The 18038-nt window shown below is 38.5% G+C and overlaps 2 protein-coding genes across 3 annotated transcripts; one reads left to right on the top strand and one right to left on the bottom strand.

The window, feature by feature from the left end:
- Positions 1-447: 447 nt before the first annotated feature.
- Positions 448-6523, bottom strand: LOC765071 (methyltransferase-like protein 27). 2 transcript variants are annotated; one of them, XM_030975005.1, is made up of 6 exons: positions 6189-6523; positions 4020-4142; positions 3036-3174; positions 2385-2477; positions 985-1057; positions 603-711 (listed from the first exon to the last, which is right to left on the bottom strand). In XM_030975005.1, coding segments are annotated over exons 1-6 (567 nt in total). In that variant the 5' UTR covers positions 6327-6523; the 3' UTR covers positions 603-710. The 2 variants fall into 2 exon arrangements, with proteins under 2 accessions (XP_011675534.2, XP_030830865.1); XM_011677232.2 differs by lacking the exon at positions 985-1057 and having other exon boundaries at positions 448-711.
- Positions 6524-8537: 2014 nt separating this feature from the next.
- Positions 8538-10900, top strand: LOC105443436 (cAMP-dependent protein kinase type 1-like). The gene is made up of 4 exons (XM_030974509.1): positions 8538-8785; positions 9128-9269; positions 9638-10307; positions 10719-10900. Exons 1-4 carry the CDS (start codon positions 8538-8540, stop codon positions 10898-10900), a joined length of 1242 nt encoding a protein of 413 aa, XP_030830369.1.
- The last annotated feature ends 7138 nt before the right edge of the window (positions 10901-18038 follow it).

The raw sequence follows: 18038 nt of genomic DNA, 5'->3' as shown, positions 1-18038 counted from the left end.
GACAGGTCAACGCTGACTGACCGACATCTCACGATGTCTACATATATATTTTACAATTAACTATAAGGCTCCCTATGTCTTACTAAATTACTAGACTAGTTATGCTACAATATGAAAAAGTCAATTGATTAAAAAATTAGATTTTTAAAACTACATAATTATAAGGTCCTGGAAAACCAACTTTGTCGGTAAAATTAAATAATTTGTACATCCTCTTCAAGCTCATTTCCTCTTCTTTCATACGACACCGTATTGTCCCCGAAATTTGAAAATTTGGCCGATCGATATTTCGTTCCGTTGGGGGGGGGGGGATAAGGTCACCCTTTTTTTTTGGTCACCCATTAGCACAACTTTGTTTAACTTTTTTTTTAATTTAAAACAAAATGTAGGGGGGGGGGGTCCTCAAAACCACACCCAGGCAAAATTGAGGGGTTCGACCACCCCCCCCCCCCCCCCCCCTTTGCGTACGCGCCTGCGTGCATGATTATGTCGAAGTTTGAAGTTTTCGCATGGTAATGATGACGATATCTTGTTCCACTGCCTCGTCGCCCTCTCCCACACCGTCTGGTCTACTGTAGTAGATCCCTCTGCCGTCGGAAAGGCGCTCCCATTGCCCGCTGGTCACCCACCCCTCCAAGACCGCCTTCACGTTGAAGTTTTCTCGTTCCATTTCAAGTCGCGATCTACGGATAAACATCATAAGGTACCCACCTGTTTAAGGAGAAGAAAAGGCACGTGCATTTTTTTGGTGGAATAAGAAGTCAACATTCATGAAATTCTGGCTTGTGTGGAAACAGAATAACTAAAGAAAATAGTTCAGAAACCGAAGACAGAAATATTTTTCGAAGAATCGATTATTATTTATCTAGGAAAGAAAGATATGATATAATAAATTGGATACTGAGTCGTTACCAACAATTTTAAAGCATTCCACGACTTCTAAAGCGTTCAATCACCTAATGGAAAGTATTGTGACACACTTACTAAGTAGTGTGACGATATTTTTCCACGCATGTCTTCTCCGTGGCTCCGTCCCTATTGGCTATGCAGTATCTGTCTTTAAATACAACATGACGGCATTTCTCAATTTATAAGATGGGGCAGACATTTTCAATAGCAAAAGAACATGTAAGTTTCCCATAATGACAAGCAATAGACTGCTCTATCATTATCTGACCAATAGCGGATTCTCCTAACTTCCGAACTTTCAAAAGTTCTTACCTTCCTTACAATGCCTGGTTCTTTTTCAAACTTTACTTAAGTTTCTTAATAATTTTCCCGTTTCTACAGGCTAAGCCAACTATCTATGAAAGGAGTATGACTAAACGGATACAAAAAAGTTCAACTGGAAAATGTACAATAGTAAGCTGAACGATATGAAAATGCATTCACAAAAGCATTGGTCAACATAAATATTAATAATCATCTTGATAATAGTAATTGGTGGGCAAACTTCACTCAATTAATATTTTTTAAATAAAAAATGATGACATTTTATCCGTGAAGAGAATTTTCAGCCACCTTGTCGGCAAATTCGCCCCTCCCCACGACACCCCTTGTATTTATTTCAGCATTTATTGCATACGTGATCGTACAAATGGTTTTTAGTGGATGCGTCATGGTATAGTGGTTCATTCATTTAAATCTCTATCTAACGGTTGATCGTTCGAATCCCAGCCCGGCACTAACGTCATTTGGCAAGACTCTCCACCCAGATGTAAACGGGGAACCTGGCAATAGCTGAGGTAATGGTAATTACAAGGCCTGTAGAATGAGCAGTAATGGTATTGATGTGGCTATCCCAAGTAAATAAGTCGACCAAATTATTATCATTTATTAAAGGTACTGTGTCCCATTTGCAGGCCAAACAAATGAAAAGGTTAATTTAGAACTTCCCTCAAAACAAAAGGGCTTGAAAATGGCTCTTTGCGGGAAAATAACGACCGTACGTTGTCGAATCGAATTTAGCGATCGCGCTCGTTTAACTAAATATTCGTATATTTGGTGCTGCGCAAAGATTCAATCAGTTTAATTTTGGCCATTATAAGAAGTGGGTTATTAATGTAGACACACTTTTATGTACCCTTTACAACTCATTTTATGTATGTTATTACAAACGAAGAAGAAAAAATCAGTCAGTCGCGCAGTAGTGTCTGACGGTTAAGTCTAGAAAGTAAAAGGGTTTCCTTGCATAATTTGAATACTAGGACACTGCTAACGTTTAAATTTCACAGATAGGACAGACGTGACATATTTATAATTGCTGCAAAGTTCTACAGAATTTGATGTTGGCTGCAAAAGGGATACACTGCCTTTACATAATTATTTATTGTTATTGGATAGAGAAGAATACCCTTATAATGGCTCCAAGAAAAACAGATTACCTGGGGATAATATCCTGTCGATCTCATAGAGTGCAGTATGGTTGATTGTATTGGGCCCAAATACAGATATAGACATGACGACATCAAAGGAACCTGTATCATACAATACATAATTGATAACAATACATAATTGATAACAATACATAATTGATAATAATAAGTAAAACAAAACATTTAAGAGCGAAACAAAGTTCTTAAAGTTGTAGAGTTATCTAACTTCTAATTATTAATTGAAGTATTTTAGTACGTAAATCAACTGCTAAATTTGAAGCATCATGCTTGCTCACTTTTATTCTTTCAACCTCTCTCTCTCTATCTCTCTCTCTCTCTCTCATTAAACACAAATTCTTTTGCAAATCAAGACGTAACGTTAACAGTCACATGACTTGTGTGTCGATAAAACAAGTAAAATGTTCGGCCATCTTTTGGTTTGGTTTGCTTGAAAAACAAAAATGAATATTAGAGACTCAATTTTGAACCAGCCATTTTTCAGTTAATGGGAAATTGTAAACCTTTTACACAATTTGAGATGGCTATACATAATGCAATCTTCAAATTGGCAAATTGTTATTGTCCCTTTGATATACTGTCGTTCACCTCTCCATTTTCCCAAAATTTGTCTGCACTGGAATGTATATTCTTGTTACGTACTGTCATTGTAAGGTGCATTGAGGCCGATGCCAAATCTATGCTTTTCAAGCTCCAGATAAACCTCTTTCTTACGACTTTCCTCCAGGAAAGAGTCAGCTGCGTCAACGCCAAATGTGTTCATGTATCCTAAAGATCTAAGCTGCATGTTGGAGTGAAGAATATGGAGTGATAGGTATGAAAGTCACCTACGTCAGCACCATATGTCACTTGCGTCAATGTGATAAGTGTTCATGTATCCGTAGAGATAAAGTCACTTGCGTCAACACCATATTTTTTCACAGATCCCAAAATCGAAACTGCATTTCAAAGTTTTAAAAAAATGAAGTGTTAACTATAAAAAGCCATTTGCGTCAGCACCATACATCAATTGCGTCAACATCATATTGGTTCACGTATCCCAGGGATCAAACCTGCATGCCAAGATGACGAACTTAGAATAATAAGTATTACAGTTTCTTGCGTCAGCACCAAACCTCACTTGCGTCAACACCATGAATAAGTCACATGTATCAGCGGAATGACGCCTCGTGTGCAACAGACATTACCTAGACCGAATGTTTGATTAAAGATTAAACCGTTGAGGTCCAAGCATGCGATTACAGTGTAACGAAACTTTATCGAACAAGTGAGAAAGTCTGATTATGTTTTTAGATTTGGTGTATAGCCTATTGTTAGGTTATGGGAATCACCAAAACGAGAAGAAAATGACTCGATCTCGCTGACTGTCAAATGCACTGGACACAGAACTGGGTTTCTGGGACTACACACCATGTGGCATAAACGTTCGGTCCAAACTTGTTAGTTGATCCTCGTCATATATCAGAATATTCGTACATTTAAGGAGCAATACTTCAGGAGGGACTTTTCAGCTACAAAATTCTTCTAAACTGTTGGAAAACAGAACGAGAAAGCTTAACAATCATTTTTTAAATCTTAATTACCAGAACTCAAAACTTTCTTTCAGACTGTCAAAGAAGTTCCTACCTTCTGACCAAAGAGGCCGGTGCCACATCCGAAATCCAGGATCTTTGCATTCTTGTCTGCCACAAACTTTATAACGTTATCGCCCATTGCTTCGTACCCTCCATACCCGAGTGTGATCATGTCCTTTTGATATAGAAAGGAAGAGAAGGGAAAGAAGAAAAAAAATGTAATTGCACTCATTTGTGGTTTGTTTAAAAATAAAAATAATAACTTAATAGATTAAGTTTTTTTTAAAGGAAGCCTCACCCCAAGAAAATAACTACCCCTGGCACAACTATCCTAGGGCTAGTTATCCGGGGTAGTTATCCTTGGATTTTCAACTGGTATCAACTGGAATCAACTGGTACCAGTTGATTCAAGTTGACGGAACTGGAATATGTGCCAGTTTATTCTACTGGTTTCAACTGGATTCAACTGGTACCAGTTGAAGCCAGTTGACACAACTAGTAAACTTCACATCCACCAGTATGTCCCAGTTAAAACCCATTGACTCTACTGGCATGCTGAAAACAACCAGTTGATTCCTGTTGAAACCAATTAACCATACTGGTATTAAATTGTTACACCAGTTGATACCAGTTAAAAACAATAGGCCTTACTGGTACATCTACCAGTTGATTCCAGTTTAAAACCCATAATACCAAAGTGGACCATTTTAGGCCAGTTGTTTCCAGTTGGAACATACTGAAATCCAATGGGTGTAGTGGGTACCAGTTGATTCCATTAACTATAGGCGTATACTGGTATATTATTAGACCACTTGATACCAGTTAAAGTTAATGGGCCTTAATGGTAAATCTACTAGATAACTACCAGTTGCAGCACAGTGGCCAAACTGGACCACTTGATACCAGCTGATTCCAGTTGGAAACCAGTAGATGATTACCAGTTGATTTACCAGTTGAAAACCAGTAGACGATTACCAGTTGAAACCCAATAGCTGGTTACCAGTTGAATTTACCAGTTGAAGTCAATAGATGATTACCAGATGATTTACCAGTTGAAAACTAGTAGATCGATGATTAAACCAGTTGCTTTACCAGTTGAAAACCAATAGATGATTACCGGTACCAGTTGAATTACCAGTTGAAACCAGTAGATGATTGTAAGTTGATTTACCAGTTGAAACCAGTAGAATACCAGTTGAAAACCAGTTCATTGTATCCTGTGCATATTCATGCTTAATTTGCATATATTTTCACAGAAAATATAATTATCATGATCTGTCAAGCAAATGTGACAATACACATCAAGATTTATATTATCTTAGTCAATCATTGACAAATATTATAAATGTCTGAACATATTTTACATCTAATTTAAGACGTACAAATAGATATAAAGATAATATGTAATTAGTAACCAGTAAAAACATGTATAATTTTGTATATATGTATGTACAATCTCTACATTTGTTAATTAACATTATACTCGACTGTAATTCACTTCAAATGATCTTTGTGATTGGGCAATTGCAGGAGTCTATACAAAAAATGGTTTAATTGGTGGCCAGATGTCATGCAACATGGATTATTGATTATCAGTTTATTGATGTTGAAACCAGTTCACTTAACTGGAAACAACTGGTACCAGTTCCCAACTGGTGGTATCCGGTCCTAACTGCTACCAGTTGATTTCAACTGGTACCAGTACCAATTGATTACACTATACAAATTTCCATATTGAAACCAGTTCACTTAACTGGTACCATTTCCCAACTGGTGGTTTCAACAGGTCCTAACTGATACCAGTTGACAACTGGTATTTCAACTGGTACCAGTACCAGTTGATTCCAGTTGATTCCACTTTACCAATTTCCATATTGAAACCAGTTCACTTAACTGGAATCAACTGGTACCCAACTTCTTTTTTTTTTACCTGGAGGGGGGGGGGGGGGGGCTAGTCGTCTTAGAGGGCGGTTGCCCGAGGGGGTAGTTGTCCTAGGGGGTAATTGACTGGGGGCGGTTATCCGGGGATGTATGTCCAGGGGGTATGTGTCCGGATACGCTTTACTTGATATACTCAGTTAACAAAACATGTATCTAATGTAAGAAAAAAATACATTCTTCAAGGTATGTATAACCTCTAATTATATGAAATGAAATATCAAATAATTTAAAACGTAACTAAACTAAGCTAAGAAATATAAAATATGGGTGTGACGCATACCTCGTCATAATAGTGAGCCCAGGCATCATAAGCTTTATCCGTTTCCTCGTCTCGAGAAGCAATAATAGTTCTGATTCTTTCCCGAGCGGGACAAATGGAATCGTCAAACTGATATGCAAGATGGCTGCTGTCGGCCATATCTATAATAGGGACTTTTAGATTTGCACAACGACAACGTGGATTGCTACGATCGACGTCCTTTTAATGCACTGCCTTGAATGGACGTCACACGTATCAGTCCACGCAAATCTAAAAGTCCTTAATGCTGTCTAGTCAACTTCTGATGAAATTCGGGCCCGAGGAAGAGGATGCAGATGATACCGGTCAGAATGATGATACGCCAAAATGCCAACTGGGATTTGATAATCTACAACGGGAGTAGTCAAAGGCTTATCCAAAGTCTTTTCTGTATAGGTCCATGATAAGCTTCTTATACTCCTACTGCACTGTACATGTTAAGAATACAACAACATCACAAATCTTGTTTTCTTTTTTTCTTCAGAGTCGGTCCAGTGCGTTGCATGCATACAAATAAGAGGCCCTTTCCAGGTTCCACTCCATTCAAACACACAATAAAGGATCATAATTACGAACGTAACATCTATTTACAGCAAGTGCGGTTCCAGGAGAGGTTCTTTTTTAATCGCGAGACTATGCATGACTGACCGCTTGCACCCATCTAACGAGGCGCGTACACAGGGGGGGGAGGAGGGAGGTTTTTTTTTTTGGGGGGGGGGGTTAAAGCCCCCCCCCCCCCCTTTGGTATTTTTATGTGTGTAACCCCCCCAAAAAAAACAAAAAACAAAAAACAAAAAAACAAAAAAACAAACAAACAAACAAACAAACAAACAAACAAACAAACAAAAAAAACCTAAAACCCCCTTAACCTTGAATACTTTTTAAATTATTGAAAAGAGAGGAGAGGAGAAGAGAGGAAAGAAAGAAAGAGAAGGATAGAGAGAGAGAGAGGCAGACAGAGAGAGACAGAGAGAGGGAGAGAGAGAGGGGAGAGAGAGAGACAGAGAAAAGAGGTAGAGAGAGAGAGAGTACGTTTTTGTTTTAATTCTAAAACTCATTTGTGAAAGAGGTGAGATACAATTTTTTTTAATCCATAAACAATTGTCAAATTTCCTCATAAGTGAGATTGCCCACCGAGGGATTTCCACCCCCTTGTGATATATGTTTCACGTTTTATTGAGTCAAAACAGAGTAACAATATATACATTTGATTGGAGGGTAACACAATTTTAATCGTAAAATAACAATGAAATATGAATACGGCAGGAATGCAGGCAGCCACAAAAGATATTTTATTTCAAACCTCTAATTAGCAAAAATGAGTTGCCTGTTAGTATTCTCTTTTTTACTATACGGTATTCAAGATCTTTTAGTTGTAGAAATATAAGCTTTAGAACCTTGAAAACTGGGGATTTTGTTTTAAAATTTGCACATATAAATATAATATTTAATCAGAAGAAACAAGTATGTTAGATTTATCATCGTCATGACCCCTATGTGTTTTGTCAAAATAAATAGTTTGAAATGAAGGTGGCACATGGCCCCCATTGACCCTCCAGTAATGGATTTCCCGGGGTATCTTTCTACCCGAATTTCTATTCAACCTGCCAATCGAACTCTGGTAGGTGCGAAGCGCATGCGTAGAAGTCGCGCTACCACTGTGACCTCATGATGCTACGCTCCATAATCCACGCTCTAGCTTTCATTTACTGCGTTCGGATTGGCTTAAAGTTTTTCCTCAATGACGACACAATGGTTGGTATGGGTGCGCGTTGAATGGTCTCTTTTGTCAACAAACCGTTGCGCTTTGTGTTCAGTTTTGATCTAGCTTCCGAGTGCACATGTTGCTTCTTTTGAAGTGCTTTCGAAACTTTCTTCATTTAATCAGCGAATTCAATCACTTTCTTCAAAAGAGACTTCTCCCGAGATTTCTACTTTGTGAACAGGTAATTCAGTCAAAATTCCCTCTCTTCCACATACTAATGGTGACGTAATAAACGGAATAATAATATATAGTTGCCATATAATTCCAATTTTCATAAATGTTATATCATAGGCCTAAGTGTTGTATGTATTTTATCCAAAGGCTAATGTTATACGCGAATTCAATGATAACCCTACTTACTGGTAGGCCTATGCCAAATAAAGAAAAATGTATGTACGGACGATAATCAAAGAAAATATGGATGAAATAAATGTGAAAGAATATTTGAGAACCGTTTTTTTTTAGTTTTTTTTTAAAGCTTCTAACTTAATTTGCTACAATTAAAAAAAAATGACTCCAGAACTGAATATCAATTAATTGGTAGATCAATCGTAAAACCTCTGACAATGGTAGACATCGGTATGTCAGCTCAGAGAAAGCGGAGGGCTCAACAGATTGCAAATCGCCGTCAAAGACTACTGGGACCAGTGTCCGACCACGGGGATGAGATCATTCAAGCCATTGAGATAGTCAAAGCCGTACTGGTCAAAGCTAAGCAAGAAGCCCAAGCTTACCCCGGCGGAGATTTCCCCGAGGAATCGAAAGACCAGCAAACTGGCTGTCCTCCAACCTCAACGGTCATCCCAAAACAGAGGTACAGCAAATATTTCTCTGTTTTTTCTCCCTTCTTAACATGTAAATTCGGAATTTAATTTGTTTATGATACATAAATGAACTACCATCGAGTAGAAAACTAAGTGTTGTAATTAAGCATGACGATGCCCACAATATTTGAAAGCCTTCTTGTATACTGCCGAGTCAGAAGATCTCAATACATTTTACATGAAAGTCATGAATTCGATGGTTATGCACTTAAGGATCTGTGAATGCCTCTAAACATTTATATTCGGTTTAAGAGAGGACCCTTTTTTGTATATGGGTGGTATTTATTTATTGCCTTTGTGGAATAATAATTATTGTGTCTTTTTCAAAACAGTAATACTCTTGAGCCTGAGAAATCGGCCCAGCAGAACAAGAGTGTTGATGAAGAGGTTATCCAAATGCTGCAACCTAAGGTCTCATGTCAGACTCTCATACTCGATGACCTCTTGACCTTTGACATGGGATGGACTGTAAAGGTATGGAAGTCAAACTTCTTTGTTTAATAATATAAATGTTGCTTTCATGATCCATCTAAAGAAAGACAGAGGATGGGAGCGAAACAGAGAGAGAGGGAGAGAGAGAGAGGGAGGGGGGATAATGTTTTTAGCAAGAACGGATATATCCACTGAAACATTGGATGGACTTAGTCAGAATTTTAGTCCCGATTAAAAGATTAAAAGTTATAAATTATCAGCTAAGAGATTTTGGGAAATAATATTTCATCCCTTCTCAGTGATGTTGTAGTACTGATGTCAAACACATGGAATTTACTGCTGTATTATATTATTTTGATTATAAGTAGCTTGCTTTAAATTTCAATATAATTTTTTTTTTCTCTTCACAGAGCTTCAATATGCTTCAAGAAATTGGAAGGGGCAGCTATGGTCGGGTTGTTATAGCACGTCATCGTTCCACAGGCGCTCCTCTTGCCATCAAAGAGCCGTCATGGTCAGACGACTTCGCCTCGCCTGGTGAAATGGTTGAAGAACTCAAGGCAACCAGGGCCAGAGCAACAAAGGAGGCAATGGTTCAACAGTTGTTGTCAGGCAGCCCTTACTTTCCCAAGTTCTGGGGTACCCTTGATCTCGGTAACGAACTCTGCCAGGCCGTCGAGTTCGTGGGGTGTAAGAAAACGGGGACTGGCTACCCTCTCCACGAACCACCATCGCTGTCGATGTGCAACGTTGTCAAGATCGCAGAGGACATCGTCAAGGGAATGATGGAGTTTCATGAACATGGACTTCTTCATAATGACCTCAAGAACGATAACGTGCTCCTGGAAAAACGTGGCAAAAGATACAATGCCGTCATCATCGACTTCGGGATGGCAAGTTCGATCACCGCCCCACCGAAAATGGTCCGAGTTACCAGAGAAATAAAAATGGCGTATGTACATGGAGGAGAGGCAGACTATATAGCACCTGAGGTTGTTCTGGATGAGCAGCCGACATCCATCGCTTCAGATGTGTTTTCAGTCGGCCGTATACTCTCCGATATGGGAGAGATATTTGGAGGTAAAACTGACTTTTATACTTATAAGTTCGTAATTATAGTTATCTTTTTCATAAAACGAGATAGGTTTACGAAAAAAAACTACAGGCATGTAAACATAATATGTGTAAGAAACCTGCTCAGTCTGAATAAATTTCTTCCCAGTTCTTTTCCTAAAAAAGTTCACGACGGCGCTGTATCGTGGGGGCTGCAGGTACATCTAGCTTTAACCTGAAGCTATGTCTATATCTAAATTATGTTAATATGCATTCGAATTTTATTTTCCATGGTGTTTTATAATTGGTCAATCCCACATTCATGCTCATAAATAGTGTATATCAAAGAAAACAATAAATATTTTTTATCTTTTTTTAACGAAATAATTTGTGTAACGCCTCTTTTATTTTCTATTTTCTATTTCTTTCTTTCTGCAGGTCACCGTTCTCCCGCGGTTCGAGAACTGTCCAAGCTAGGAGCTCAGTGCATGGCTGACAATCCAGACCATCGCCCTAGCCTCGATACCATCCACAGTCAAATTACCAAACTCCAACGGCTCAGTAGATGGAGGCGTGTCAAGCGATGGGTTGCTAAGAAACTGCATCTACGTCGAAAGTAATCGGACACAATATTTATTATAGCATTCATTAAAATAAAAAAGGGATTTCTGTGTGCATTTGTTTTTTTTAGAGATACTTATGTTGCATGATGAACGATACAAAAACAGATAAAAGAAAGATAGGGTAAAGGCGGAAAGAGAGTGAAATTCGATATACAGATCGATCGATCGATCGAGAGAGAGAGAGAGAGAGAGAGAGAGAGAGAGGAAAAGAAAGCAGATAGATAGAAAAAAAGGGAGATGACAGAGAGGGAGAGAGAGAGAGATATATAGAAATAGAGAGAGAGAGCGAGAGAGAGAGAGATTTTGAGAAAAGGAGGGGGAGGGGCACGTATATCATCAAATCTCTTTGGGGAAAAACGACATCTTTGAATAAATACATATAAAATCATACCAGTTCAATGAATATGAAGATTATGAAGGTAAAACAATAAACCAAGATCCCTTGTTACGACTACAAAATATCGAACAATTTTAATTGTTGTTGTATTAAAAATTACATTCCTTAGCAAAACTATTGTATACTATAGAATTTTCCGGAGGACGATCCCCCTAAAAAGATTGAGGGGGGACGTCCCCCCCCCCCCGGATGCGTTATTTTTTTCGGCGGCACAGATTTGGGTTAGGTGCGTGTTGAGCCTATGGGAAAGTTTAGGGTTAGAGTTAGGGTTAAATAAAGACCTCTTTTTAAAAAAAAAACACCCCAATCTGTGCTGCAGAAAGAAAATGACGCCCCCCGGATTGCCGCCAATGCACATGGGTATAGATGGCTCTGGTAACCATACTGTTAGGCTGCCATCTAGTGGCAAGAATAGGATTTCGGTATTATTCCATGTACGGAAAGCTACACCATGCCCCACTAATAAATTCGTCATATGCAACAATATTATTCCAATCAACTTGCATATCTCTTATTTTGTGTGTACAAGATTTGTGCTTGAGTAAACAAGTAAACAATGGACTACTCTGTTGAGTGGTTTGAAATATTACTATTAACATGCAGAAAATTATTCCTTGATATCAAGAATTACCATTGCTTTACAACAGAAAATCATTTATTGATATCAAGAATCCAATTTTTGATAGTAAGAGATAGGAATAGATGTAAAACACGGCTTGCCATGGACACACATGATAAGTGGACGTTCACGCCGTTCTCGTCCACTCAATCTAAAAGTCCCTAATAACTCGGAGATAGCACTTCTAAAAAATGACCCCAAATCACATCCCATCACTGATTTAATTTGCATCCGTTTTCCTTGCCATGCCATTCCCACACGGTGCTGACTCAGTCCTACCTCAAAAAATAGGGACTTTTAGATTTGCACGACGAGAACGTGGACTATCCTTTTTAAGGCACTGTGACGTCCTTTTAAGTCAATGTGACGTCCTTTTAAGGCACTGGCAGTGACGTCACATTGCCTTAAAAGGATAGTCCACGTTCTCGTCGTGCAAATCTAAAAGTCCCTAATGACGCCTCGTGTGCAGCAGCCATGATAACAGAAGAATGAACATGCGCCGGGTTACGTCCAACTGAAACCAGGGCCCTGTTTAAACAAACTTTTATCAATAACACGTTACAATTATTGTTATAAGCTACTGAAATCGTGGCATCTTATTGGCTGAGAGCAAATTTGCTATAGAAATTGAGCATTTGTTTTTTGTTATAACAAGGTTTATGAAACAGGGTCCGGGGTGGCCAAAGAAGACGCTGGTCGTGCTATAACGACGCAGTGATCTGTCATTGACTCACGTGTATGATGAGCCGGCTGGTGAGACTACAATAGACCTAATATTTTGTTTTGCAATAAGCGTGCAGTCATTACAAATAGGCCTATCATATGATATCATTTCTTTTTCTGCTTCTTCTGAACAATGAACAAACAGATAAAAGATAATTGAAACTTCAAGGTTTAAAATTTATTGTTCGTATAATACAGAAGACATCATTTAATTCCAAACACGAACATTTGCGTATTTCGTTTGCGTATTTCAAACTCATTTAAGATACGGTTCAATTTATTGTTACCTTTATGATCTGCTCGATATCATGATGAAAACTACATAATGATCATACTGATATTCTTCAACATTTCAACATTTCTAGGCGTATTTATATAAACGAATTTAAATAAATAGAAAAAAACGTTTTACAAAAATACTAATTTAAAAATTCTGTTTAGATCTTTTCCAGACGATTTCATATATTGACATAACGCATTCTTCAAAATAATACAAATACGAACACAATTTATATTCTGGACACTAACACCATGTTTTCTCAATATATTTCTTATTCCAGTTCACTGGAAGTATCATGAAGTTTGCATCATTGCTTTATTTTTATTATTAATCAATCATAAGTAATCACTGCTTTAGTATTGACACTTTGGCTAGGAATGGGCACGTTCACATACGGGGAAGGCTTCAGTCATTCGCTAGGCTGTATTAAAATCCGTGTTCGACAGGCATTATACGCTCGTCGACTCAGCTAGCAAATTCAGTGGAACCTCGATACATTCACAAGTTAAGCTTATAACCAGCTTCCATTGGTTATCCTGTCAAGGTATTTTTTATTTTTTAAATCATAATTCATCATCTATCATCTTCTTTTAACCTCCCTTCTGTATGGCTCTTGCTCTCTCTCTCTCTCTCTCTCTCTCTTCCGTCGCTCCCCTTTCTCTCTCTCTCTCTCTCGTTATTTCTATCTCCCTGTCCCTCTCCTCCCCCTCTCATTCTCTTAATATTTTGATGCCCCCTTTAGCTACGCCACTCTACTGAAACACTCATGGCAGTGCATGGAACATACTGAACGCGTCTTTATCGATACGTCATCTATAAGAACAATGCACAGTAGATGAGAGCCGTTAGAAAGGTAATTTAGTAAAGTGGTGAAGCACGCACGTATAAGCTAAGGGCATTAACTGCCATGAAATCGCTTAATTGGCTTGTTCCTTTGAAAAATTATATATAACCATGACACGTGTATATTATTAGCAACCTTTGTACCTTACATATTTCACACTTAGTAGTAGCAATGTAGGCCGGTATTCATCATAGCGTAACTGTTTTCCAGATTCAAGTAGACAAATTGTTAGTCCCCTTAATAACATGGAGCGCTAAGTGTCCACCACCCCATCATCCCGTAAAACTATCATCATTCTGTAAATTAATGAACAAACAGAAATCACAAGCTGAAATCAATTTCTCTTATCATTTCCCGACATTTTATAATTTTGTTTAATCGTTTGCTTTTAGGTAATTTACAAAAAGAATTATTGTATATCGAGTTTGGAGATGGTCATCCATAGATTAAGGTACTGGGTGAAACTTAGCCCTTAAAGGGGCTGTAGCATGACGATACTGCGTGCAACATACGCGAAACCGAAGCGTGAGGAGAACTTCGGTCTGTTTCGCGAACGCTAGCGCGCGCTGACCCAGTTAAAGGTAATACAAAGTTTTGGGAAATTTTGAAAATTGCGTGGATAGTGATTCTTTACAATTTTGATATCTTTGGATGTTCCTGCACAGTTAAAAATTTAGTGAACATGTTGTTTAAAAGTTTAAACAACTGTTGATTAACGGGTGACCTGATCTAAGAGTTGTTTAAAATGTTAAGCAACTCGAGTTGTTTAAAGTTTAAACACTTAGTTGATCAACATTTTGAACAACTTGTTTAAAATCACAATTTAAACAACTGGTGTTGTTTAAAGACGGTTGTTTAAAACGGAGCTGTTGTTCAGTGGGGGTTGTTTACACCAACTGGGTTGTTTAAAGAAAGTTGTTTAAAAAGGAGCTGTTGTTCAGTGGGGGTTGTTTACACCAACTGGGTTGTTTAAAGAAAGTTGTTTAAAAAGGAGCTGTTGTTAAATAATAATAATAATATTGGATTCTTATATAGCGCACGTATCGACCTTGCAAGGTCCTCAAGGCGCTCCAACATTACCCGGCTATGCTAGGCTGCCATAGGACATTAGTTCCGCGGCGGGACTCGAACCGTGGACCTTGTGATCGACAGTCCGGCGACGTTTCCACTCATCCACGACACGTCTACAGCTTGGTTGGCCATGATTTGAAACAAATCTTTTAGCCAACACGCACTTTACTGGCACGTGACACATGACGTCATATGTAAACAACACTGTCTAAAAGCTCTCGTATAGTAAATAAAGCAGTCATTAAATTTTAAACAGCGAATGTTTAACAAAATTACTTTCGTTTCGAGCAACATTGTTTACAATTTGTTCAACTGTTGTTTAAGATAGTGTACAACTGTAAGTGAACATCACTTTTTTAAGCAGCGTTTTTACTGTGTGTGGATGTATTATAAGCGCTAGAAAATATAGCCCCTAAAACACTTCTGCTTTCGAGACAGGTTGAATATAAAAATTCACCGGTGCTCCCGGTAAATGTTGATAAATTCCAAATAGCGCATACGGCCGTAAAATGGTAGCTGCGACCATGAAAAAACTTTGTAATACCTTTAAAGTGACTCGGTAACATTGTTAATACTTACTCTCTGACATGCAAAAAATCCTGAACAAATTCTCAAACCACAAAGATATCTATGGTTTTCTTTGAAGGCGTCGATGGGAGGCACCCTCTAACAGTGATTAACAGTAAACTCTCCCAACCATTTTTTAATTTTCCCAACCGTTTTTCCATGAGAAAAATACATAAAACAGGCTATACAAATCTGTCAACACTTAACTGTCTGGAATGTAATGTAGAGCCATTTTATTGCTTTGTGACGATTTACATTCACCTAAAATGTAATTAAATTGTCCTTGTCTTGATGCTGAACAGGCTTTGACAAGTAGCAGAATAAAAGTAGAATAATATAGTTGGGAGAATTAAGGAATCGATCAGATCAGTTTTCCCAATTTGTACCATGAATAATGATCCGTTTTCACTCAAATTTTCAGATTATCTTTAATTGTACATCTAGCATTGAAGTCACTACCTTAGCACCACTATCTCTCATCAGAACAATGTTACAAAGTCCCTTTAATCAAGTAAATTCGTTTACGTGCAGTTGTCCAAAATAAGTCGTAGATGTCCATATAGCTCCGTTTAGTCTCATTTCACAACGCCCCCTATCGTCAGAGTAAGCAGCCATACATGTTAGCCTATAGACGTTTTTTTTTTAATCGTTAAAAATTCATTTTTTGTTTAAACGAAAAGCACATCCACCCGACGTACGTTATCACTAGCTCTTTCATTGGAGCCCTCATGTCTCATTGACTTTTGAAAGTTCACCCACCGTAATTTTTCAAAATAGGTTGCAAGCTCGCCATTGCCTACAATACACGTGTGAAACAAGTCGAACTTTGGACTCAGTCTGCCAAGTGATTGTAAGATTATAGGTCAAGCACACGAAGGATAAGAAGCATGAATTATCAATTATCACTTCTGCTATGTTTATTATGTCCATTTCATCCAACCCCCCACCGTAATTTTTCCATTTAGTAAAAGCAAACATTTTGCCGAGTTTAGCAAAAACATGAATATTCATGAACGGTCAGACAATACAGCCTTTTAGTACGTAACGTATAGTGAATTGGAATGGGCGATGATCCGTCCAGGAGGTAGAGGTCAGTGTTTTGTGCTGGCAAATTAGACAATCGGAGCAATATGGTTAACCAGTATTTGCCATGCTATACCCCCCTTTAAATTGAGCCTTTTTTTATCATCAGTCAGTTACTGCTTAGCCCTTTATATGCCATTCATATCTAAATACTAGTATACTAACCCTTTTTTCCCTTTCTAATTCTTTTATCGTATTATAAGATTTAGGCTCACAGAATGCGTTTGTGTAAATGTAATTTAATGTCACATTGAAACAGGAAACATATTATTACAAGGAGCAATTACAATACACTAGGCTGAATGTGAATTGCATACATTAGTTGATGCTTAGTAGCAGGCACGTAGCCAGAGTTTGATTTTTTTTTTTTTTTTTTTTTTGGGGGGGGGGGGGCACCTACATGTAATCGATCGAGGTCAAAACAGGGGTCTAAAAAAGTTCAACCGATCTTGGAAATTTGGGGGGGGGGGCACGTGCCAACCCCCCTCCCCTCCCCCGTGCTCCCCCCCCCCCCCCCTCGTGGCTACGTGCCTGCTTAGTAGAAGTCAGCTTACCTAACAACAAGTAACACACGCAATTTCTATTCTGACAACCGAAATGAGGTTATTCGTAACAAGGCACTTCACAAAGGAACACGAATTAAATTTGATTATAATGGCCTATTGCTTGTCATGTAGCTCGATACTCGTGGCTCCCCTCCAAATATGCAAATTGGCTCAATCAGTAGCATCATAAAGGTTTTGTCAAGGCATCATACTTTGAAGGAGGTTCCATCAGACCTGGGTTTCATTCTGTTTCAAAATAAGGCTCGTTCTCATTACCCTGGACTGGTAATTGCATGATTTTGATATCCACTCTGCATGTGTGTAAACACTCTTCCCCCTTTTGTTGAACAATATTATTCCAGGCAATTTGGCACGTACGAAGACACTAATTACAATGCTACATACAAGGTGGGCATGAAATTACCAGGAAGTTTGTCAAACTCATAATTACCCCCTCTGTGCCCCTGTTGGACAATGTTTACCCATCATTTTTGTATTAGTACACAGACCAAAGATCAATTCCTGGACTTCTCGTATTACTATTAGAGTCAATTAGACCCTTCATCAATATACCGTATCACAATGATTACATTTCTATTTTCAGTTAGATTAATTTACATCAGCAGCGGTTCTATAAGGGTTCGTGAGGCTCAAGCCCTGAAATTTTTCTTTACCCTCCCCCCCCCCTCCCCCCCCCCCCCCCCCTCCCCTCTCCCTCCCCACCCTCCAAAAAAAATATAAATAGCCTAAGCTTAAACAAGGCACATATAGAACAATAATACAAGAACTCCCACGCCCCCCCCCCAGCCCATCCCTCAACCCTCCCCCCCCCCCCCCCCAGAAATTGTTATACCGCACCTGATTTACATGATATGTGTCTATTTATTTCGGGGAATATTACTTTCAGTTATTCATAAAGGTCCATTTCGGTAGAGTACCATGTAAGCTATACAAAAATATATGAAAAAAAGGCAAAAGAAGAGAGCCTTATGCCCAGCCAAGATGT

Source organism: Strongylocentrotus purpuratus, unplaced genomic scaffold (genome assembly GCF_000002235.5).
Source record: "Strongylocentrotus purpuratus isolate Spur 01 unplaced genomic scaffold, Spur_5.0 spur5_scaffold_7, whole genome shotgun sequence".
NCBI lineage: Eukaryota > Metazoa > Echinodermata > Echinoidea > Camarodonta > Strongylocentrotidae > Strongylocentrotus > Strongylocentrotus purpuratus.
Note: the sequence above shows the minus strand (reverse complement) of the source record. Positions and strands in the feature narration are given on the sequence as shown.